This window comes from Pelodiscus sinensis, chromosome 26 (genome assembly GCF_049634645.1).
Source record: "Pelodiscus sinensis isolate JC-2024 chromosome 26, ASM4963464v1, whole genome shotgun sequence".
Classification (NCBI taxonomy): domain Eukaryota; kingdom Metazoa; phylum Chordata; order Testudines; family Trionychidae; genus Pelodiscus; species Pelodiscus sinensis.
In genome coordinates this window covers 6,212,209-6,235,526 of record NC_134736.1, presented here as the reverse complement: position 1 = coordinate 6,235,526, position 23,318 = coordinate 6,212,209, and the positions used below count along the sequence as shown (strand labels likewise).

General features: G+C 46.7%; 1 protein-coding gene and 1 long non-coding RNA gene across 3 annotated transcripts; one reads left to right on the top strand and one right to left on the bottom strand.

Moving 5' to 3' along the window:
* Window positions 1-1,183: 1,183 nt before the first annotated feature.
* On the bottom strand, window positions 1,184-13,059 carry POU2AF3 (POU class 2 homeobox associating factor 3). Of its 2 annotated transcripts, XM_025183651.2 has the most exons (5): window positions 12,599-13,059; window positions 10,932-11,026; window positions 6,512-6,569; window positions 4,258-4,437; window positions 1,184-2,318 (listed from the first exon to the last, which is right to left on the bottom strand). In XM_025183651.2, the coding sequence occupies exons 2-5, from the start codon at window positions 10,937-10,939 to the stop codon at window positions 1,968-1,970; spliced, it is 597 nt and encodes a 198-aa protein (XP_025039436.2). In that variant the 5' UTR covers window positions 10,940-11,026; window positions 12,599-13,059; the 3' UTR covers window positions 1,184-1,967. The 2 variants fall into 2 exon arrangements, with proteins under 2 accessions (XP_025039436.2, XP_025039433.2); XM_025183648.2 differs by lacking the exons at window positions 10,932-11,026; window positions 12,599-13,059 and having other exon boundaries at window positions 6,512-6,619.
* A 14-nt stretch (window positions 13,060-13,073) lies between these two features.
* On the top strand, window positions 13,074-15,161 carry LOC112545565 (uncharacterized). Its single transcript, XR_012897723.1, has 2 exons — window positions 13,074-13,714; window positions 14,763-15,161. It is a non-coding gene; the product is annotated as an uncharacterized LOC112545565 (long non-coding RNA).
* Window positions 15,162-23,318: the final 8,157 nt, after the last annotated feature.

Here is a 23,318-nt window from a genome sequence, read left to right as displayed (position 1 = left end):
GGTTTGGGAAGACTTGGGATAATGAGACTTCTGACATGCAACTTTTCCTTTTTGAAAGCCCTTGCTCTTGGATTGGCAATTGTAATGAGAGCTGAACATTTAGAGAAGCAAAATGACTTGGCAGATGGAAACAGGCAACATTTTATCGATTTAAATTAAATCAGCCGTAAAATGCTGTTTTTTCCATTTCGGCTGTCCTTTAAAGCAGTCTTGAGGCATTTCACAAAAATGCATTTCACCAAGGCAATTTCAGTTCTACACCGGCTTTTGTTAAAATACCATAACCAGCTCCTGAATGGTGAAAAGGAGGATAACACTAGGGAATTCAGACAGGGCTGTAGAGGCGTGCATGTAATGCCTCTTGAAGTCAATGGCACTACACTAAAGTTACACCAGCTAAGAATCTGTCCCCATTTCTCCTTGAGCAGTCCAAATCTCAAATTCTAAGTATTACTCCAGTGTATAGGGTAGCCGTGTAAAGTGAGTCTTTGCCCACGAAAGCTTATGCTACAACACTTCTGTTAGTCTATAAGGTGCTGCAGGACTCCTCGCCGCTAGTCCAGTGTATAGTATCTAAGGTGAAATATTGCTAGCTCACGCCATTGTGACTTCACTGCTATTTTGTCTTCACTACTATTGTTACCTGGGTATGCTAGATTAAAACTAGCTTTTTTTTACCTTCACTGGCAGAGTAGATGCACCATGCAATAGGCACCTAACTCCCTTAGTCTCTCTAGAAAATTCCAGACTAATGTATTTTGAGAAAGCACTAACGATGTAAGGATTCTCGGTGGATGTCTTCTTTCCTTCTGAGATCCCAGCCCAGTTGTGACCTATATAGATTCTGTCATTTGCAATGGTGCAGAAAAACTAACGTTTTGCTTGTTATGTATCTAAGATAAAAGCAACCACTGGGGAAAAGTTATTTTATTAGCAGGGCCTGTGCAGATAGAAAATTTGTATCTGCATCTATAAAAATGGTCTGTAGATGTGGATAGAGAGCTGATTTCCACAAATTTGCAGAGCTCTAGATACAAACAGGAGCTGCAGATATCCGCATCCACATATGCAGATACCCTCAGATATCGGCAGATTTGCAGGGCTCTATTTATTAGTCTGCCCAAGGGGAGTGAGAACTCTCGGAGAGGTAGTGGTGTTAGTCTGTATCTGCAAAAACAAGGAGTCCTGGGGCAGGTTAGAGATGATGCCCTAAAATCAGTTAAAGCTTATGTCCTAATAAATCTCCAAGATGTCCCAGGAATCCTCACTGTTATTGCAACGACAGTTGGTGAAACTTGCGAGTACATCAGAGCTGGAAAGAAGCATGTATATTTTGGAATGTGGCAGAGGTTCCATAAAACGGACAGCAGCTGTTTACTGGCTAATCATCTCACCCTTCACAGCAGATGGAAAGTATAACAAATGGACTGGAAGAGAACCTGGACCCTTAACCTGAAATCACTTACACAACTGAGTAACTTTTCACACCCCCAGAAGGTCCCTTAACTTCATGTGCAAAGGCCCCACTTTACACAAACAGAAATATACATTTGCAACAGCAAGGCTTTTAATTATAGCAGAAGCAATCTCCACCCCCACCTCCTATGCTTAGAAAAAGTCAGATTTCTTCAAAATAACCTAAAAATTCTCCTATAAACATAAGAGAAAGCACCATGCTCCAGGAATCTGTACAAAATTATTTATTTGCAACTACAAAAAAAAATGAGTAAAGTGTTCACGGAAAGTTAGGGTTTTAAAAAATGAAATACAAGACAGAAATACAACTGTTGCAGTGCTGTTAGGCCTAACATTGTTACTGATGAGAGCTAAATTAACATCTGGAGAATCCCAGACTAAGTTATGTAGAATAAACTGAACTTTCTTTGTGAGTGATGTTTTGCATAGTTCATAGGCAGTCAGCCGATTGGGATACCTGTATGTACGTACATATAAAACCACCATCTCCATTAACTGTAGCAGATGTCGCAACTTCTATCCCGTCTAAAGAAGTCATCCGCCGTTGCTATGGTGGCGGGATAGTCCATGCAGTTTACACTGGGGTAGGGGAAATACTCTGTTACTCGGAATGTATCCAAGTGCTCGGAGGCACAGGTTGAGCAGTGACAGGCCAAAGGGGAGCAGCTGTATTGCGGATAGGAGTGGCGGTAGGAACACTCCTCTACAGGGTGGCTGTAGTTCGTGGTGTCTAGAGGTGACGGAGGGCTGTAGTTCAGTGGAGCAAAAGGAGGCGGTTGAGGGGGGGAGTAACTATAGTCTAATGGGCTGGATAGGTCAGAGGAGGTGGGAGACTCAGGAACCTACACAAAGGGAGAGAAAAGAAAATGTGTTCAGTGCAGTTAGTGATGGCATTCAAATAACGACACAGACTAGAAAAAAATGTACAGTTACAATATATAATTACAAAGCCCTGAGTAGACAACCACATCATACCCCACTCTGCAGTTACCCTGGTCTACTGAAATCCACGGGCTCCAAGAGCCACTGTGAACTTGTCAAGACGTCTGCTTTTCTGGGAGCACAGCTCTGATCCTGCAATGAGCGGATACAGGTCACTGCAGGATCGGTGCCTTCGTGCTCAGCAAGAGAGCATGCTAGAGTCAAGCCCGAGACGCCAGGTGATACTACTGAACAGGTGCCACACTGCCCCAGTTTTGCTCTATGCAAAAACTTCAACAACCACCAATAATCCTGCAGCACCTTAAACAACTATTGGTGGTTGTTTAAGTTTTTCCAGTTACAGGTGAACTCGGCTCCCCCTTCTGAAGCTTTTGTTCTATGCAAGTGTGTGTGTGAAAGAACAAGTTCTACCAAGCTGACCCTCTGGTGGTAACTGTTCTCCACTGTTGTTGCAGAAGGATCTTTAAGAATACTGCACTGTACGTCTGGTGTTAAATCCACCCCCACGAGCACGCAGAATGCATGTCACTAAACGACGTATTCTAACCGTAGCTGTTTTCTAAACTGCTAGTTACATGCAGTTTTAAACCCGCCTGCTTCCTGGCATACGACAACTTGTGCCTGAGGACAGTCAGGAAGGAACTTTTTAGTGGGCAGGTTATTCCATTATTGCCCATTTCAGGGGTTCTCGTGCCTACTACGGGAACTATCAGAACATGGTACTGACCCAGGGGGAGCAATGGGCTGATCTGGACTGGCAGTTCCTATCTTGCTAAGCGTGAACAGGTCAGTGGCATTAATTTAACCTTTAGATGATCCTGGGGAGGACCGGGGTTGTTCCCTAGCCCCTCTCTAATGCGGTTTCATGGACCATGGAAGTGACACTTCCTGGATCCTGCCTCCTCAGGTCTGGGTCATATTCTCTGCTTCTGTAGGAGAGCTCCAATTATAACTGAATCCCAGACTCGCCCCTCTAGCTGCGGAGCAGTGTTTCCTGTAAGCTGAGTGCTTGGATGGCCACCCAGGAGAGATTCAAATGCCACCCAGCTGATTAGCAGAGCTCCCACAGCTGGCAGCAGGTGTTTCTACTGGTGGTGCACATTTGCACATGCATCGGTGCAAATAACAAAATTTATCCTTCACATGGATGGAAAAAATTAGAGGGAACATTCCTAGAAACCTAGGGCTGGAAGAGACCTCAGGAGGTCATCGAGTTCAGCCCCCAGCCCAAAGCAGGACCAACCCCAACTAAATCAACCCAGCCAGGGCTTTGTCAACCTGGGACTTAAAAACCTCCAGGGATGGAGATTCCAGCACCTCCTTAGGGAACCCATTCCAGTGCTTTACCACCCTCCTAAGGAAATAATTTTTCCTAATATCCAACCTAGACCTTCCCCACTGTAACTTGAGACCATTGCTCCTTGTTCTGCCAGACCTTCCCCACTGTAACTTGAGACCATCGCTCCTTGTTCTGCCATCTGTCACCACTATGAACAGCCTCGTTCCATCTTCACTGGAACCTCCCTTCAGGAAGTTGAAGGCTGCTCTCAAATCCCCCCTCATTCTTCTCTTCTGCAGACTAAATAAGCCCAAATCCCTCAGCCTCCCCTTGTAGATCATTGCTGTGGAGTCGTCAGAATGAATCATGCTCATGAACAAATTCAATTCAAAACTGTCCCAGAACCATGTGGAGTAGAGATCCTTATTTTGCCCATTAGTCTCTCTCCTTGATTTTTTTCCCATGCTGAACATGCTAAGGTGATTTCTCTCAAGGTGGTGCAAGCTAGAAATAGACACCACACCACCGATCCAGCTCTGTAAAGAACACAACCCACTTACCATGCTCTGGTTAAAGCCAAGCGGGAGCGACTGGAAGGTGTCTGGGCCATAGTGGGTGGAAGTCTGTAGAGCATTCAGGGATGGGGCCATGGGCGGCTCTGTCTGAAGATAGGTCTCAACAAGTTGTTCCAAATAACTTGGGTTTTCTTCGCAGGAAATGCAACTTGGAAACTGCTGTGACTGGAAATAGTTGGGGGCAGAAGAGACAGGGTCTGCATCAAAATAAGGTGCTAGGAGAGGAAAGTGGAAAAGGAGATAAAAGAATGTTCAATACATGTGCTTCCAAAGGGAGGCCAAGCTCATTGTAGGTCTCCTTTGGGTCAGACCGTGGTACCCTTTTCAGCGCTGAGCAGTATTCTGCACTGCAGTGAGTCTAGGCATAAAAGAAAGGCCCTTCGAGTTTAAACTGAGATTTCTAATTAGGTGCCTATTCCCACCGAAAGGGGGAATTTGTTCAAAAGTTCCTGAATGACTTGGGAGCTTAAATCCCCTTGGTGTCTTTCCTATGGGACAGGCTCAAAGTCACTTAGTGCTTTTGGAATAGTGATAGAAATGTAGCCGTGTTAGTCTGGTGTAGCTGAAACAAAATACAGGACTATGTAGCATAGTCCTGTATTTTGTTAGTGCTTCTGGACGCTGTGCCTCGAAATAAGCGAAGCAGTTTGCACTATGCAAATTGCATCACTTGGGCTACATCTACACTGGCAGCTTCTTGCGGAAGAACAGCCATTCTTCCACAAAAACTTGCCAGCTGTCTACAGTGCACGAGCGTTCTTCCAGAAGTAAATGTACAGTGCAGCGTTGTAAAACAGGGCTTCTTCCAGAAGAGTTATTCCTTTCCCCACGAGGAATAAGCCTTCTTGTGCAAGAGCTCTTCCAGAAGAGGCCAGTGTAGACAGGCAACATGAATTTCTTGCGTAAGAAGCCCCTCTGGTTAAAATGGCCATCCGAGCTTTCTTGCACAAGAGAGCATCTACACTGCCATGGATGCTCTTGCACAAAAGCACATCTCTTGTGCAAAAGCACATGGCAGTGTAGACACTCTCTTGTGGAAGAGTTTTGTGGAAGAGTTCTTGTGCAAAAAGTGTTCTTGAACAAGAAGCCACCAGTGTAGACGTAAAATCCCAGCTTGACTCTGAAAGTAAATCCAAAGCAATCCTGAGGGCATGTAATGCAGGGATGTGCTGCTGGCGTTTTAATAGGGGTATTCTCTTCTGCCTCTGCTTAACTCCATGTTCCAGAGGATGGGGAGGCTGAGAGGAGAAAGCAAATGAACACATCTCCATCAAAACAAAAATAAATAGCTTCTCCTCTTCATAAGCAAGGACAAAGGCAAACCACTCAGCAAAGTGACCAGAGCTGTCCCTATTCACGGGGATTGCTTGCATGTGCGACATTACTCTCATGCATTATGTATTTGCAGGCTGGGGACCCAAGTATTTAACTGGACAGTGTGTGGGGAGAGGAACAGGCATCTGAAAGAGGTTATGTGCATCTCATGTTTCTATATTAACATAAGCAAATCTAAACCCCAAATATTGATTATTTAAGCATTTCCTTGTCTATGCAATATATACATTCACAAATGAAAGGCAACGCTTTCTGGATCTCTTAGTTCCTACCACCTAGACAATAAAAGACCCGAAAAGTCCAAACTAATGTTTTTTTTTCCCCTCCCAACTCCGGGATATTGGTGTCAACCAGGAAGGAGCTGTTTATGCTGCTCTGCTGAAAAGACTGAACTCCACAGGGAGAGGGGAAAAATAGATTAACTGAGTCTGCTGGAAGCTAAATGAGCAGCAAAGACAAATAATGCTTTAATATAGTCTGGGCCCCTCAACTGGAAGCTAAATGAGTTGCAAAGACAAATAAAGCTTTAAGACGGCCTGGGCCCATCTGACATCAGATCAAGGCAGTACCAAGCCATGGAAATCTCAATGAAAGCACCACAGTCGTGTTATTCTGCTGGTAATAAATGTTACCGATTAATCAGAGCCTCGCTTCTCTGTAGAAAAGACAAACTGCATGGCTAGGAGGACAAAATTTCTGCCAGAGTGAGAGCAAAATGTAAGACAAGCAGGGTACTGCATCCTCATCTGCATTTAGTGAACCCTTTTCAGGTTCTGATTGGTTGGATTCCTAATTAAATGGTAGTGCCTGCCTCAAATCTTGCACGGAGGGATAAAGAGACCTGGACTGGAGGAGCAGGAGGTGGGGGAAGGGAGAAGAGAAGGGGGATGCTCTTTGTACCAACCTGTGCTGGGAGGAGACACTGGTTCTGGAAACTGGACACTGCTGCTGTCTCGAGAAACCTGATAAAAAACAGAACAAAGGAAAATAGCAATTGCAAGTGTTTCTGCATTAAAAGATCCAAGGAGATCGTTCCTCTGAACACTGAGGTAAGTCACAATCCCTTTTCAAGCTTACTTGTGCAAACTTTGTGATGACGGCTTGTTATTACCTATGCATGTACTTTGTTCAATTGTTCTGTTTACGTAGCACCCTCAATCAAAGTAACACTGTACTGTTCCATATTTCCACCCAGAGAACAATAGATGTGCATTACACTGAATTGTTCTAACATCGATAAATATGTAGCTCCTCTGATGTGCATTCCATTGATCCATTACTGTTAATTCACCATAGATATATCAGACTATACTTAAATGTTTGGTCCTGTTTTAACACTTCTTTAGCAGGATTGTAAATTTTTGTGTGGACATGACACACAAAAAACCCCTATGCAGGGTTAAACACAAATAAGAACAAATCACAATTATGTGAGCTAACACATTAAAAACACCACTAAAAAAATCAAGTGCAGATTCACCTGTGTAGCACCTCACGTGTGCACCACAGAGAACTGTTCTATTACATGCTTCACTCTGTAATGTACAGGTGGGATTACTGGAATACTGCAACACTTACAAAGAAAACTGATCCTGTTGTTTTTCCCTGAGGCTTTGTAAACTGAAACTTACGCATCAAGAAGCCATTAGAAAATTACATCAGACATTCTGGGTGAAATCCTGATTGCACTGAAAACAATGTGTGGTTTGCCATTGACTTCAGAGAGACCAGAATTTCACTCTAACCATTCAGACTGCAACAAAAGACAGGACTATGTAGCACTTTAAAGACTAACAAGATGGTTTATTAGGTGATGAGCTAATAATTTTCTTCCACAATTCGATCTGAGGAAGTGGGCGTGGCCCACAAAAGCTCATCACCTAATAAACCATCTTGTTCGTCTTTAAAGTTCTACATAGTCCTGTCTTTTGTTTCAGCTACACCAGACTAACACAGCTGCATCTCTATTACTATTCCGACTGTGGCTTCTTCAGATGGTTTTATTTTGTACTGACCCCAGCTTCACTTCTTTCACTCAAAATGCTCCTGAACTAGAGAGTGGCTGATTTCCCTATCAAGAGCTTTTTAACAGCTGCCCAGTTATTTAACACTTAAGCTGCAATTATCAAACTATCAGAGGAGAAAAACATTCTTGGAACCCTGGGGTCCTGTAAGAGTTGGCAGGGCTGATGTTCCGTTTTGTCAATATAGACACAATATGTAGCTTCTCTAGGCTCCCTACTAATAAAAGAGTTGGAAGTTCTGTCCTGCAGAATGCTTTGAAGTCCAGCTTTGCACGACATGTATTTACAGCGCCTAGTGCAATGGGACAGTGATCCCTGGGCCCTCCACAATGCAAATAAATAACTGGTGTAAATTTTATTAAGTGCAAAGCTAATCTCCTGCACCACCGGCTTTGAGTCTCCTTAGTGGATGGAACAATCCCAGTGTCAACACTGAGTGAATAGCAATTTAAGACCAGTTCAATCCAGCCTCTTAACACCCCGCAGGAGCGTTTATAGGGCATGTAAGTGCTAGCTGAGCCATTTGACAGAGGAAGAAGTGACTTTGCACTCCAGGGACAAGTATTCTGCAGCATTTCAGTGCTAGAAGGCTCCATTCACCAAGCCTCTTTATTTGTGGTTGCAGGTTGCAGTCTGCTCAGCTTCTTGTGCAATCAACCGCTGCAGAGAGAGCAGGAGGTGGGAGATTAAATCTGAAAACCATCCAGGCTGTAATGTCACGAACCAGGAAGCAGTAATGATTTACCAACCTCTCTATGCAAAAACAGAGGGCACCCTAAGCTAGAGGGCTCACTTACATGCACACAGAACACTCCGCTTCTTGCATGTCAATGCTGTATCCGCATATAGGTCTCCTTAAGCCCCTTCCCTCTCTCCAACTAGGCATGGTTTTGGGGCTAGTTGGACTGAACTGATCCTGCAAAGCACTTAAACATGTGCACGACTTCAAGCACACAGTGGGCCTATTCACATGCATAAGTGCTTTCTGGGATCGCAGTGTTTTTCATTTATTTAAAGGGGTGGAGACCAAGCCCTATTTAAATAGTTCTTTGCTCATATTCGCTTTCTTTCAAGACAAAAGAAAATGCATCTCTGGGGCTTTAAAAAAAAAATAACAAAGTTGCATTACCCATTATAAAAATCCCAAATTTTCAAACACCTTCTAGGGGGTTTTAGTACAGGTTAAGTGGTAAGAGCCGAGGTTTCCATTGTTATCAGCCTTGACAAACTGGGCGGGGAAAAAACGTTAAAGGAGAAAATTATCCCTGGGAGAGGAGAAAAGTGCACATTACAATAGGGCGTCAGAAACACCCTTGTGTCAGGCAACGCTTAACTGCAGCTGCCAACCTGCTGCTCATTCACCAAGCTTGGTTAGATCCTGGTGAAGTTATTCACTATAATCTCCAGTATTGGCTACCTATTCACCCCCTTGTCTAGATCATTGATAAATATCAGTCCTCAGAGTTCACCCCCTTGTCTAGATCATTGATAAATATCAGTCCTTGTACAGAACATTGGACACTCAATGTCAACCTTTTGTCATGTTGTTCCCTGTCTGTCTCCTGGTCAGTTTCTAACCCCTGACATCATTCTGCCTTTCACTCTAGAGTGTCTAACCTCTTGTGAGGTGCCTAATCTCTCTCGTGAAAAGATTTTTCAGATTCCACATACATGATCTTATCCAGTTCTCCTGCATGCGCTGCTGGAATTTTGTGAGTATGTTGGCAAAACAGCTCACAGAAATGTAGCATTCCTTCACAGACGCAGGCTCATGTGCCCCTGTCTTATTTTGGTAATTTCAGTTTTAATGATCATTTAGTTTGATTCTCCTGTTAATGCAGTAAAGGGCACACTGCTCTACAAATAAAAGTGATAAGGCTGGTTCCCCTCCAGCTTTCTGGGACAGTAGCTGATTCTAAGGGAGAGGCTAGACATTCTTGTCCGCCTGTCAGCCTTTTCATTCTCAGGTTCCCACATCGAGAAAGAGTTTTGCCCCCTGGGAAATTCATTTCACAGAGAAACTCCCTCTGCTCCTGCTAGCAGTACAGCACACTGGGGATCAGAAATCATTCCTGGGCATGGATCCAACAGGCCTGAGAGCTGAGCTTGGCTTTTCACTCTCAGGGCGGCAGCACCTAAGAACTGTACGGAACCACGGCTCTTGAGACCTGATCCAAAGTTCACTGAAGTCAAAGGAAAGACTCACCTGGATTTCAGCTAAGTCTGGAGGTGGCTCTTTATCCTCGGGGATCCCACACACCCCTTTTCTAGGCCAGCATGAGTTAGGAGCTGTATGATGCCTGCACATTTAGCCGCAGGAGGATTTGGTGGTGCACTCTCCCCAGGGGCCAGCAAAAGTGTGCAGAGCGCACACCCCCCCCCCCCCCTTCAGGCCCTGGCTGAAGGAGCCACTGAATAATGGGAGACTGCAATGAGGGTGAGCAGCAGAGGCAAGAGGGTTTTTTTGGGGGGCTGTGAGAGCTGTCTCTGGAGGGGAGCACATGTTGGGAGCCTCAGTACACCACAGAGTTTGACCAAGCAAGCCACATGGGCTTGGTTTGCAGCAGCTAGCATGTACGTTTTTCCCTACTGCCGCACAGAAATTCTGAGTCTGTCAAGCCTTGTCTAAATAGGGGAAACTGACCAGAGCCACTATTAGGGTGTGTCTAGACGGCAGGGTTTTTTCGAAAAAACTTCCCCTGCGCCTAGACTGCTGCCATGTTCTTTCGAAAGTAAATCGGAAGAATGCAGCAGTTTTTTCGACTGCGGAGAACCTCGTTTTACGAGGAACGCCTTTTTTTGAAAGTGCTCTTTCGAAAAAAGGCGCTATGTAATGCAAACTGTGCTTTTTCGAAAGAGAGCATCCAGACTGCCTGGGTGCTCTCTCTCGAAAAAGCGGCTTGCTTTTTTGAAAGTACTGGTTGCAGTCTAGACGCTCTTTTTCGAAAGAGGCTTTTTCGAAAGTATCTTTTGAAAAAGCCTCTTTCGAAAGAGGCTTGTAGTCTAGACATAGCCTGAAAGAATAACTCCCTGGAGGGGCGGGGAGGGTCCTCTCTTCTGGAATAAAAGTGAGTGGAGAATTTAGTCCAAAATAAAATAATTTTTATTCCAGAAGAGGGTCCATTTGGAGGGAGTTATTCTGGAATAGCTAAATGGCTCAATTGTCCCTTGAAGACAAGCTGTCCATTTTGCCTCCACCTGCAGCCTCTGCTCTCATAGCTCTGGATTCATTACGTTGATGGAGAAGAAATAGTTTCTTATTTTTAAATTACAAGGCAGAAACTTGCAATTTGTCCTTACAGTTGCATCGGTTGCTGCTTGTCTTGCTCTCCTCTGCTGCAATAACTCTTTCACTGTGATCTTTACTCTCACACCTTGATACACCTTGGGTTTTCCTGAAAGAATGAATTAAAAAAAAGAGATGGTGCGGATGAGAACAAAGCAGACACTCTACAGTGAAGACGTGTGAAATATAAAGTAAATTCAGCATGTTCTTGGTCAGACTTTATATAAAGGGTATATTGACAGAGTTTGTAAAGGGTTTATAAGTTATTAATAAAAACGTTACTCAGTGGATACTCAGTTCTTACAGAATGCCATTGGTCCTTTGTAACCATGACTTTTAACTGTTTCATGACTGTCATACGCTTGTAGCATTTATTAACATTTTCTACACTATTTGCAATATATAATAAATATAATTGGGACCATATTTTCTGCCTTCAGAGTTTCTTTTTTTTCCTAATACTACAGGCTGGAGAAATAAATGATATCACTTAGCTCACTGCCTGTAAATCAGAGAACACTTTAGAGAAGAAGAAAAGTACAATTATCTACTTCATAATGGGAGGACTAAGGCAGAGCGATATGAAAACCACAATATCACAATCACTTACACACACCCATGCTTTAACTTTTAATACTGTGAATAGTTCCCCTGATTTCAATAAAAGTTAATCATGTATGTAAGCGTTTGCAGGATCAGGGCCTAAGCCACTTGCATAAAATCACATTAATCAGGGGCAAATCCAAATCAGACCCCAGGTACGCCAATTCCCTGCTTTATCCACTAGCGTATACTGTCATGGTAATGTGATCTTCTACACAAGCCTGAAGTTGTCCAGGAAACAGACATGGGCACTGCATTCATGCACTGTATTAAGAACAGGAATAAAAACAATGCAAATATGTGGGTGATTGTTCTTTTATAGGACTACACCTGACTCTGATTAAAATGATTGTGCTCTCAAGAATCACTCTGTGAGACCCAGTTTTTTTTCTTTAAGAGGAGTCATCACTTCAGCTCCAGTTTGTTTCAGACACACATAGGGAGCGAGAGAGGAGGCACCATCCAGGCAAAATAATTCCCACTCTCTAGCATAGACACTCTGGCAGAGAGAAATATTCAACACCCACTGCAGTTTAGTGCAGGTTTTATAACTGCTTCATTTTGTATCTTCCACTCAGTCTAGCCCTCTCTGAAATGACCCTGCAGAGGCAGCAAACACCCGGAAAGCTGGTACTGAATCTTGCAGCCCCTTAATTCACCTGGCCCCAGTCCTGCTATTAGACCTGGGACTGGAGCTCTGCCACAGTGCAGAAATCCCTCCATACAGATTGGATTGCAGGATCCAACTTCGACTCCTACTGCTTGCAGTGGAAATATTTATGATGAGTAAGGGTTTGCAGGGTCAAGTTCACAGCTAATATTCTGCCTGTGAAGAAACTGGTCCTTGCTTGGAGAAGTAACAGAATAGTCCCTTGGGGAGGAACTACACACACAGGTATTTATAAAATACACAGCTAGGGCCTGTGGATCCCCTAACAGCAACTTTCAGCCTGTCCTTCACTGTGACACAATACTGTGTACACTGATTCACCACGGGCTAGCACTTGCCACCTTTCACATCGGTTATGGCAGGGCACTAGCTCTATAGCGCAGCCAATTCCTATCTAGTGTGACAGACCTGTTCATCTTGAACGTGGTGCCTTGGATTCATTGTCCTTTCCTCCTCCTTGCAGACCACAATTGGTGGTATCCAGAGAAGGGGATTCTCTTGAGCTGCATGCTCTGTGCTTTGGGGGTTATGTATCCTGCTAGTTCCATTTTATGTTTGGCAACAAGTTGAAAACTAGTTTCCTTGCATCTGAGGGAGAGAAATATTTAACAGGAACCTTCTGCTCCAAGCCGCTCCAGTTACCAGAGCTGACATTGTAGGCCCTGATCCAGCAAACATGGATAGTTTATGCATGCAAACAATCTTCTTTGCCTTATTTGCCCTGGGAAAAGGTTTAACACGTGCCCTAGTGTGATACAAGACTGAAGTTGGAGGAACTGGAGCCTGATTCACGCATGGCAGCTTGGCATGATAACTCCCAAGCCCCCAGCGAACATGACAGGCCTTGCCCACCCTAAAACATATCTAACACCAGGTCAGTTACGCTGGTTGGGAATGTTGTCCTTCCGAGCAGAGACAAATTATCCACCCATGGAAGGGTTTTCAGGATCAGGGCCTTCCACCTCTCAGTCTAACCAGAGAGCTACTGAGTGGTGGTCCGGGGCCTGGGACCAAACCCACTTCAGCGGGCTCTGGGTCAGCTCATCAGAGGGGCCCCTGGTCTCAGTGGAAGGTTCCCAAGTCAGCAGCCTGGGGCTGACCCCTCAGCCGCACCGCCTGGGGTCTGCCCAGCTCATTCAACCTTCCTGGCACCCCTCCGCCTCCAGTTAGGGGGCAGAGCGTGGCGGAGCCCCGGGGCCTCTCCCTGCGGCCCCGAGGGAGCGCTCAGCTGGGTTCCAGGTGGCTCAGCGGCCGGCCGGGGCATGCACAAGCCGCCTTCCCCCGGAGCGCGGCGCTCGGCTCCCCGCGGGGCTGCACCAGGGACTCCTGCGAGGCGGGGAGGCCGGGGTGAGGCGCACGGAGCCCCGCAGGCAGGGCGCCCCGACGGGACGGGGATGGGCAGGGCCCCGTGCGCAGCTACCCCATTGCCGGGCGCGGTGCGGGGCTGGCGGCCGCCGCGGTACTTCCCGGAGGCGGCGGGTCCCTGCTCGGGGTGCGGGAGCTCGGCCGGGACCGCCCGGCGCTGTGAGTAGCGCTGCTCCGGGACGACTCCCCGCCCCATGGCGCCCCCCGTCCCCGGGCCGGTGCGATGCCCCGGGCGCCCCCCGCAGCTTTCCCGGCCGGGCTGCCCCCGGGTCTCGCACGGAGCCCGGCTGCCCCCGTTCCCCCGCAGCCTGGCCCGGGAGCGCGGCGCCCCCCCCTCCGGCTGTAGCCGAGCCGAGCTCGCCTGCGACTACCCCGGGATTAGCCCCTCACCAGTCTGGGCCCCTCCCCCGATTTAACCCCCCCCCCCCGGGTCTCCCCTATAAGCTCGGGCAGGCGCAGAGGCCGGGGGGGGGGGGCTCGGTGCAGGTATCTGCGGGGGAGGGGGAGTTGTGCAGAGAGCGAGGGGGACCTGGCGCTGGGGGGGGGGGGGGGGGACCATAGCTAGGGAGCCCCCCCCCCCCCCCCGACACCCTTCTGGCCCGCAGAGTTTGCTGCCCGGCAGCGCCACTCCTGGTTACAGCGGACACGGCACCGGGACATTTCGGGGAGGGCTCCCCCACCGGGGGGTCTAATCTAGGAGGCACGTTTCTCCTTTTCAGCCGCCCTAAGGGGGGACCTCTCCCCGCCTGGGCAGCATCTCCCCCGGGGGGCTGGCTCAGGGGAGTCCTGGGCCTGCCGAGTCGCACTTGGGTCAGATCAACTGATCACCTGGGAGCGCCGAGTTCCGTTGCCTGAATCTGAAATTGCACCCGCGATGGGGCAAGTTAACCCTGAAATCTGCAACTCCTGCGCGACAGAGCTTCCCTGAGCTCTTGCTAAAAGCACAGAATTTGCAAAGCACATTAGGGATTAGCAGCATTTTTTGTAAAAGGGCTGAAATACTTTAAGAATGGTTCCTTAAAGCCCCTGCATTCCTGGGCACAAAACACTTTTGCTTTTCCCCTGTATCTTGCGTTGGGGGTGTGTATTATTCTACAGATAATGTGTATTGCATATGATCCCTTTCGGGTCTATTCCCTTAAAAACTCTGATTTGGTTGCACTTTACATTAGTCATTAACTGTTTCTTTCTCTTCCCCTTCCCCCAGCTTTGAAGGTAAAATGACCACAAAATGGAGAATAATTAAAACATCTCCAAAATTCAGGAAGAAAAGGTTTAAACTGAACTTACCAGACATCCTGACCTGAAAGAAGAAGCAACTTTTAGAACAGCTGATGTTGCAGCAGAAGAATCAGCCACCTGGGCTCCTAGATTCTGGGGGGAAAGGGAACAAAAAACCAATCATTTTAAAATTTAAAAAAAGAATACACAATATCACTGTGCAAATTCCAGGTGGAGACCAACAATATTAATGTTTTATACCTACAGATATAAGTTTGAGATTTTCTCCCCTAATGCCAAGTATTTAAAACCTCTAGAAACCAATGATTTGACAATCAATGATTGCGCGATACTTTCAATTTGAATATTCAAAGGCTTAACAAAATGGTCTATCTTTTTGTAAAACCCAGCACATCCCCATGTAGCAGAGGGTCTTGGGGAATAAGATTTGGTGGTGGGGCCTTCCCCACCCCTTACTTTTGGGACATTTTGATCTTTTTATCCACCTTTCCACAAGCAAAGCAGATGCCCTTAAACCTGGTCAGTATTTTCATCTCAGATACACATGCTTGGCTCCAGTCCTCTCATATTTCACTGGCTAGCTACAAAGGAGATTCTGCAAGGAAGTGAAGTGATTTTTGCACCATTTTTCACATTTAAGGGTAAATTTGAGGATTTTTGGAGCAAAATGGCAGGTGGGGGGGCGTGGCATAACTCTAGGACATCAGAGTTGCTGTCACTGACCAAAGTGGGATTTTATTTCATTCTGTTCCCCTTCCTCATTCCCTGTTTGTGTCCTTGGTTGGATTTTATGTGCATTTTCCCAAGTTCTGAATCTTTACACCTATTCCAGAAAGTGTCCGCTTTCCCCAGAGTTGACCTTTGTGAGGCTCCTTACATGGACAGCCAGTTTAGCTCGAGCAAGGGCAGTTTGACGTGTTTGGGCCAAGATGTGACAATCCGTATAAAATCCCAATTTTTTACCCTGCATGTAAACATTCCCTGTGCACTGCAGTTAACACCCTCCACCAGGAATATCTGGTTAAAGCAGAAAGCAGGATAGACTGTTAATCATCTACCAGCAGTTTAATTTGGCTATTGTTACTCCTTTTTTCTTAAGTTCAACAAATATACTTGATTTGTGTTAGGGAGTGGCACAGAGGTGGTCTCAAATATGTTCCTATTCCAGCCCTGAAACATTTTCATGTCAAAACTGATTACTTGTGTTGGGCCAAATACTGGAGTAGAATAATAGGAGAGAAAGCCCATACCATCAATATAAGTATAAAACAAAACCCCCTAGTAATGTCCCTATGTTAATTCTGTTTTATATCTACTTTTCACCATAATACACACCAGTGTCACTGTGGGTGAATTAAAAATCCCAATATGCTCTACCTTCAAACACAACTTATAGGTGGATATTTTGTGAAAGACGTTCTAGACACCACCTGAATTAGATACTTTTTCATGCCCAGTATATATCCTCCTGCAGAAAGGGACAGATTTCCACTAATGGGACTTAATTTTAAAATTTAGGAAATCTTTCTGCCTCCAGTTGTGACACTAGCTGCTACTTGACTTGAAATAGACAGTGTAGATAGCTAGAGGCGTGTTTATGTTCTAAAGGGGGGTTACCTTGGAAAATGCTCCACTGATTCTGTAGTTAATTTACCTTTTGTAACTGCATGAAGTAGGCAACTGCTTGTAAAAGCTGCCAAACTCAAACAATAATTGGTTCATGAGTCTTCATGGAAAATCCACAATCCTAACAAGGAAGAGCCAAATATTTTGGGTAAAAAAAATGGGTAGTCCCGTAGTACCTTAACCGTGGTTTAAACTAGGGAGTCATTTTGAAATAACCAAGCATCCACACTACCAAGCCTGTTATTTCAAAATAAGGGGCTGGTTATTTTGAAATGATAATTCCTGCTTTCCTTGGGGAATAAGCTGATTTTGAAATAGATATTTTGGAAGTTATTATTTTGAAATAATTTCCTAGTCTAGAGGGGCCTTAGAAACTAACAAATATGTATATATATTCATATCATGAGGTTTCGTGGGTGAAACCCACTTCCGCAGATGAGAGTGGGTTTGGGTGTTAGTTTGTATGGCCTAGATCCTTAAAGTTAGTTTTCTTTGTATGGTCCAGATCCTCACAGATTTCTTTGAGGACTTGAGCCTTTGTGTCCAGATTTAGAATGGCTTCCCCGTCTTGGCAATCTGAATTTTATGATAGGGCAGCTGAGCAAATACCCACTATCCTTTTAAAACGTTCCGGAGTGAGCGGTGTAAAAGCAGCTCTGTACCTCCTTTTCTTTTAGAAGCATGTAACCTGGGTGCTGTTGATGTGGCATAACTGGGTGGTTCCCTCTCCCCCTTCCCCCAGTATTTCAGAGTGGTGCAACTAATGTAAAACCACCTTGGTGTGGTTTTTAAAATTCCAACAGCCCATCGTTGGACCCAGTGCAAATATGGATTATTTTGCCTTGCAGCAGCCCAAATGGGCATTGCACATAGGGATTGAGCAGCACATACATTCTAGATGCAGCGATTTGAAACGGGCAAACTAGGGGCCAGAGGAGCTCCTCTATTGCTGGTTGCAAGCGAAGTGTCAAGATCAGCGGGGGCTGCCTTCAAGGAGGGTAGGAAAATTGATGGCACGCCCTGGCTCTTAGTAGGGGGAGGCTGGGAAGTGGGTGCCAGGATCTCAGTGGACGCTAGGGCTGCTTGTGTTGCCATCTTTCCACCAAGCTCCACCGCGTTCACGAGCCAAGTAACAGGAGGTTTCACACGTCCAGGGCGGCGCCTGGCTGGTTATCAGCCTTGGAACAATCCCCGCAGCTGGCTAGCGCTGGGCCGCCTTCTCCCCCCCGGCAAACGGGCCGAGGTGTTTATGGGGGGGTTATAAAACAGCTGGAGTAATGGAGCGCTGCAGAGCTAGTCAGTTGCAAATCACAGCCTCCCCCCACCCCGCCTACGCTGCCCCAGTAGCGGGGGGTCCGATACTGGGGCGGTGTCCCCCCCAGGTTTGCTGTCTGCAGGCTGGAGAGAGGCAGCTGGAGCCCGCAGGCTGTGAGTGACCGGCCGGGTGCGCAGAATCGGTGCCCTGCGCCCTTGCGCGCCCTGGGGTTGGAGCGATCCTGTTGCGCGTTCATCCGTTTGACGGGGGGCGCTGGATTGGAGGATCCGGACCAGGGGAAAGGTGGCACCACCCCAAAGTAACCCGGGGGCAGAGCGGGGAGTTTCCAGGCCAAAAAGCCTCCGGGGATTTGTTTCCAAACAGGTCTGAACAGGGCTGGAGAATCAGGAAGGAATTTGAGCCAGCGCAGGACTGGAGCGAGGGGCCAGGCTGGCCCCACCCGGCTGCAGAGTTACACCTGGGAGTGGAGGGGGAGGGTTCATCTCGATTTCAGAGAAGTTAGGGAAACTCTGCACAGGGCTGGGCTGCAGGGGAAGAGGCCCACGTGGCCTCTAGAAAGCTGCTTGTAAAATAAAACTTGGCCCGCCGCCAGGCGCCGGATTCTGCCCTGGGACAAAAAGCGCCCCCTGTAGGCTGAATCTAATACCAGCCCTTCGCCCTGCCTCCTGCCCCCCTTCCCTTGTGCTGCCCCCTGTGGGGCACAGATACACCTGTCGTCTGCAGCGAGGGATGTTGGCTCTTAGGCGGCCTGGCACCAAAACAATCGGGTGCCACTGTGAAGTGGGCCTGGGGCCCCAAAGTGCTTATTGACCAGGGGTTTCCAAAGACAGGCGGGGTAATGTCAGGGTAGGCACTGGTGCTGGGGACTGTTTAAAAAACACTTGGATGTATAACGAAATAACTTAAAGCAGGGATGTTTTTTCCTGCAGCTGACTTTTGCACTTTTTTGTTGTTGCATGACTTAAGAGCAGGCAGTAGGGGGAGGGTGTGCGGCCCCTACTGGATGAAGGAGGTAACCTAGTGACAGATGATGTGGGGAAAGCTGAAGTACTCAATGCTTTCTTTGCCTCTGTATTCACGGACAAGGTTGGCTCCTGGACTAATGCGCTAAGTGACGCAAGATGGGATGAAGATGGACAGTCCTTGGTGGGTAAAGAAGAGGTTAGGAACTATTTAGAAAAGCTAAACATACACAAATCCATGGGTCCAGACTTAATGCATCCGAGGGTACAGAGGGAGTTGGCAAATGTCATTGAGGAGCCTTTGGCCATTATCTTTGAAAAGTTGTGGAGATTGGGAGAAATCCCGGATAATTGGAAAAAGGCAAATGTAGTGCCCATCTTCAAAAAAGGGAAGAAGGATGATCCAGGGAACTATAAGCTGGTCAGTCTTACCTCGGTCCCTGGAAAAATCATGGAAAGGATCCTTAAGGAATCCATTTTGAGGCACTTGGAAGAGAGGAAAGTGATCAGGAATAGTCAGCATGGATTCACAAAGGGCAAGTCGTGCCTGACCAATCGGATTAGCTTCTATGATGAGGTAACTGGCTCTGTGGACGTGGGAAAGTCAGTGGATGTGATATACCTTGACTTTAGCAAGGCTTTTGATATGGTCTCCCACAATATTCTTGCCAGCAAGTTAAGGGAATGTGGATTGGATAAATGGACAGTAAGATGGATAGAAAGATGGCTAGAAGGCCGGGCCCAGCGAGTAGTGATCAACGGTTCGATGTCAGGATGGCGGTCGGTTTCTAGCGGCGTGCCCCAAGGTTCGGTTCTAGGACCGGTTTTGTTCAATATCTTTATTAATGACCTGGAGGGGGTGGATTGCACCCTCAGCAAGTTTGTGGTTGACACTAAGCTAGGGGGAGAGGTAGATACGCTTGAGGGCAGAGATAGGGTCCAGAGTGACTTAGACAAATTGGAGGATTGGGCCACAAGAAATCTGATGAGGTTCAACAAGCACAAGTGCAGAGTCCTGCACTTGGGACGGAAGAATCCCAAGCATTGTTACAGGCTGGGGACCAACCAGTTAAGTAGCAGTTCTGCAGAAAAGGACCTGGGGATTACAGTGGATGAGAAGCTGGATATGAGTCAACAGGGCGCCCTTGTAGCCAAGAAGGCTAATGGCATATTAGGTTGCATTAAGAGGAGCATTGCCAGCAGATCCAGAGATGTCATTATTCCCCTTTATTTGGCTCTGGTGAGGACACATCTGGAGTATTGTGTCCAGTTCTGGGCACCCCACTACAAAAAGGATGTGGACACATTAGAAAGGGTCCAGCGGAGGGCAACCAAAATGATGAGGGGGCTGGAGCATATGACCTATGAGGAGAGGCTGAGAGAGTTGGGTCTGTTTAGTCTGCAGAAGAGAAGAGTGAGGGGGGACTTGATAGCAGCCTTCAACTACCTGAAGGGAGGTTCCAAGAGGATGGAGAGAAGCTGTTCTCAGTAGTGACAGATGGCAGAACAAGGATCAATGTTGTGGTGGGAGAGGTCCAGGTTGGATATTAGGAAAAATGATTTCACTAGGAGGGTGGGGAAGCACTGGAATGGGTTCCCTAGGAAAGTAGTGGAGTCTCCATCCCTAGAGGTGTTTAAGTTTCAGCTTGACAAAGCCCTGGCCGGGTTGATTTAGTTGGGATTGGTCCTGCCTAGAGCAGGGGGCTGGACTTGATGACCTTCTGAGGTCTCTTCCAACTCTATGATTCTATGACTTATAACGCATCAGTTCCTACAACGACTTCAGTGCGGAACAGATGTATGCGGGGCTGACTTATAGCAGGGACACCCTGTACTGCAACTGCTCACCCTGCCTCCGTCCCAAACCTGCCCTTAGATGCTGATGCTTCCATCAGGCATATCCTAGAGTCACTAGGATGCCAGAGGGTATAAAAAAAGCCTCGCCCAAAGAATGGTCAGAAACAAAAACTAGGAGTCTTGATATTAGATGGAAGCGGCGAGGAGGCTTGTGGCACTTCATAGACTAACAGAAGTGTTGGAGCATAAGCTTTTCATGCATCTAAGTGGGTCTATGCCCACAAAAGCTTATGCTCCTACACTTCAGTTAGTCTATAAGGTGCCACAGGTCTCCTCGCCGCTTTTGCAGATTCAGACTAACACGGCTGCCCCTCTGATACTTGATATTAGATGGGTTCACTTTAAATCATTATTTGCAAATGAAAGGGTAGTTTCCTCAACATAGCAAGATCCCTCTTTCCCCCTCTGAGTTTGTGGCTTTTCCACTTTTGGCAACCAACCAATCTGACAATCAATCCAATGCTAGTTTGGTTGACTCTTTCTTATCACAAGGTTACTTAATAAACTCTCATGCCTTAGTGGCATTTCTGGACATGAAGGTGATTCATCACCAGTTTGCATTCTGGATTGCCATGAGTATCTTGAGTAGAAGACTGACAGGACTATGGAGCATTTCAAAATACCTATTTATTGGCTACTCTATATTGGGGCCAGTGTTCCCTGTAAGTAGAGGGCTTGAGTGGCCACCCAGGAGAGATTCAGATGCTTCCCAGCTGATTAGCAGAATGCCCACAACTGGCAGCATGTGTTTCTACTGGTGGTGCACATATGTGCACACGTTGGTGTGCATAAAAATTTATTCCACACATGGATGAAGAAAATTGAGGAAACCTTGATTGTAGCCAGATTTTAAAGGACGGTGGCACCTAACAGCTCTCAGCAATTCAAGCAATGTCAGCATTCTGGAGGCTAAGCTGCCTTAAGGGTTCATTGTAGCTGCTGGTGGCTTGTGCAAATTTTATATGACATAGAAACTGTGTTTTTTGGAGCCATTAGTCATAAATGGCAGGGATCCTGGCATTGGTACCCACCCACAGAGTTGTGTATATTGTAGCTGTTGTGAAAACCCCATTTAAAAACAATGGGCTGCACCAAACCAGTGAAAGGCCTATGAGTTGATCAGGCAGGAAGAATTGCAGTCAAAGTGGCATGGCAAACACAGTACCAGACGCTCTGGATTTTTAAATGAGCCATTCATAGTTGTGCAGCAAATTGTTAAGGGCAGAGAGCCTTCTGTTCCTGCAGTCAGTCGGACCTCCCCCTTCTCCTCCCATCTCTTAGGAAGTTCGGAGAAATCCTTGCAGAATGCTCTACACGTGATTTCTCAGGGCCTGGTCGAAATGTGTGACCAGTTGGAAAGCGAATTGCCCCTGGCTGCGCTCATCACTGATTTCTAATAAGCTGCTGAAATAGTCATGGATTGTGTGTGTCAAACCCTCCGTTCTGGATTGGGCCCTTTGGCATTGCTGTCACATAGCTAGGTCCCCGCATTGCAGAGGAATCTACGGCTGGTACAGGAATCTGCACAACCTCCTCATATGCCAGTCCGTTTGGGTTAAGAGCCCTATATGGGACAAGAGATGTGGCTGGAGTACCTTCCTCTTTGGGACTGTATAACACCCCCTCTTTGTGAGTGTATAACACCCCCTGGATTGCTGTTATCAGTGTGTGGAGGTAAGAGCAGCCCCTGGCTGCCCTCAAGGTCTGATCGATGAGAGGAGAGGGTGCAAATATGGCTTTAAACCACCTTGTCTCCCCACACACTCCCAGGCCTTGTGCTGAGCATAATTCAGAGAGACCTGCGGATTTAGCCCTGATCCCAAGTCTCCTAAAGTAAGATTTTGCGGCTTTCCCTGCTGCTACACTAAGGGAGCAGTCTCCATCCAAGGGGAAAGCAGTGGCTGCTCTTGGAAACAAAATTGCAACTGACACAAGGAAGATTACTAGAACCCTATTCATCCATGCAGGTTGCGGTTTGTGCTTTGTGCGGACAAAAGGGACAGGCGTGGTTGCATATGCGTGTGAACAGCTCCCTCTAGTGGCCATACAGCTTCTGGCGCACACCTATCTTTGCAAGGGAGCAAGGGGCTGGCTTCGGGGGGGGGGGGGGGGCCTGAACACAAGAACACGCATTGAGTAAAGTCCTGAAATGCTTTTTGAAGGTGCAAAGCCGAGGTGCTTTGTACTCCGTTGAAGCATGCGTGTTTCACTTCTGTAACCTCTTTAGAAACATGAATCCATCATTTGTTTCCTTACAATTGTGTTTAATCCATTGCATATTGCCCCCCTCTTCCCCCAGCTTTTGTAGGGTTGCTTGTGCGATCTGCTGACTTGCCTCATGCAAGGAAAAAATTGTAATCAAGTGTCTTTGCGTCTAAGAGAGTAGTGCGAGCCAATGGACAGGGCATTGACCTGCTGTATTGGAAACCTTGCTCCGTTCTGATTCTATTGTGGGATCTTGGAGGTATCATTTTGGCTCAGGTCCTTAACAGTATTCCGGTGCCTAAATCTCAGTGAAACCAGCAGGCTTTCCCCTCTGTGCTTTGTTTTCCCTCCCAACTTTTGTATCTCTGGGTTAGATTTTAAGATCTCTGGGACAAGGATTATCTCTTGCTCTGTGTTTGCATAGCACCTACCATAGTGGGGCAAGGGTCCCGATGTGGGTTGGGATTGCTAGGTGGTACCACAATTCCAATAATAATAACGGCATATTTTGAGTTTAATGGACTTGGCCATTAAGAAAAAAGGGAGACTAGGGATATACAATTGTGCGCCTTCAAAATAGGCTAGTATAATTTAT

What these genes read in the sequence shown, in the direction of transcription:
- POU2AF3 (XM_025183648.2), bottom strand. Translation starts at nt 6,619, where the DNA reads ATGCAGAAACACTTGCAATTGCTATTTTCCTTTGTTCTGTTTTTTATC. An exon ending in AGTGTCTCCTCCCAGCACAG is followed by an intron (nt 4,438 to 6,511) that starts GTTGGTACAAAG and finishes AACTATTTCCAG; the next exon opens with TCACAGCAGTTTCCAAGTTG. An exon ending in TTGGCTTTAACCAGAGCATG is followed by an intron (nt 2,319 to 4,257) that starts GTAAGTGGGTTG and finishes CCCTTTGTGTAG; the next exon opens with GTTCCTGAGTCTCCCACCTC.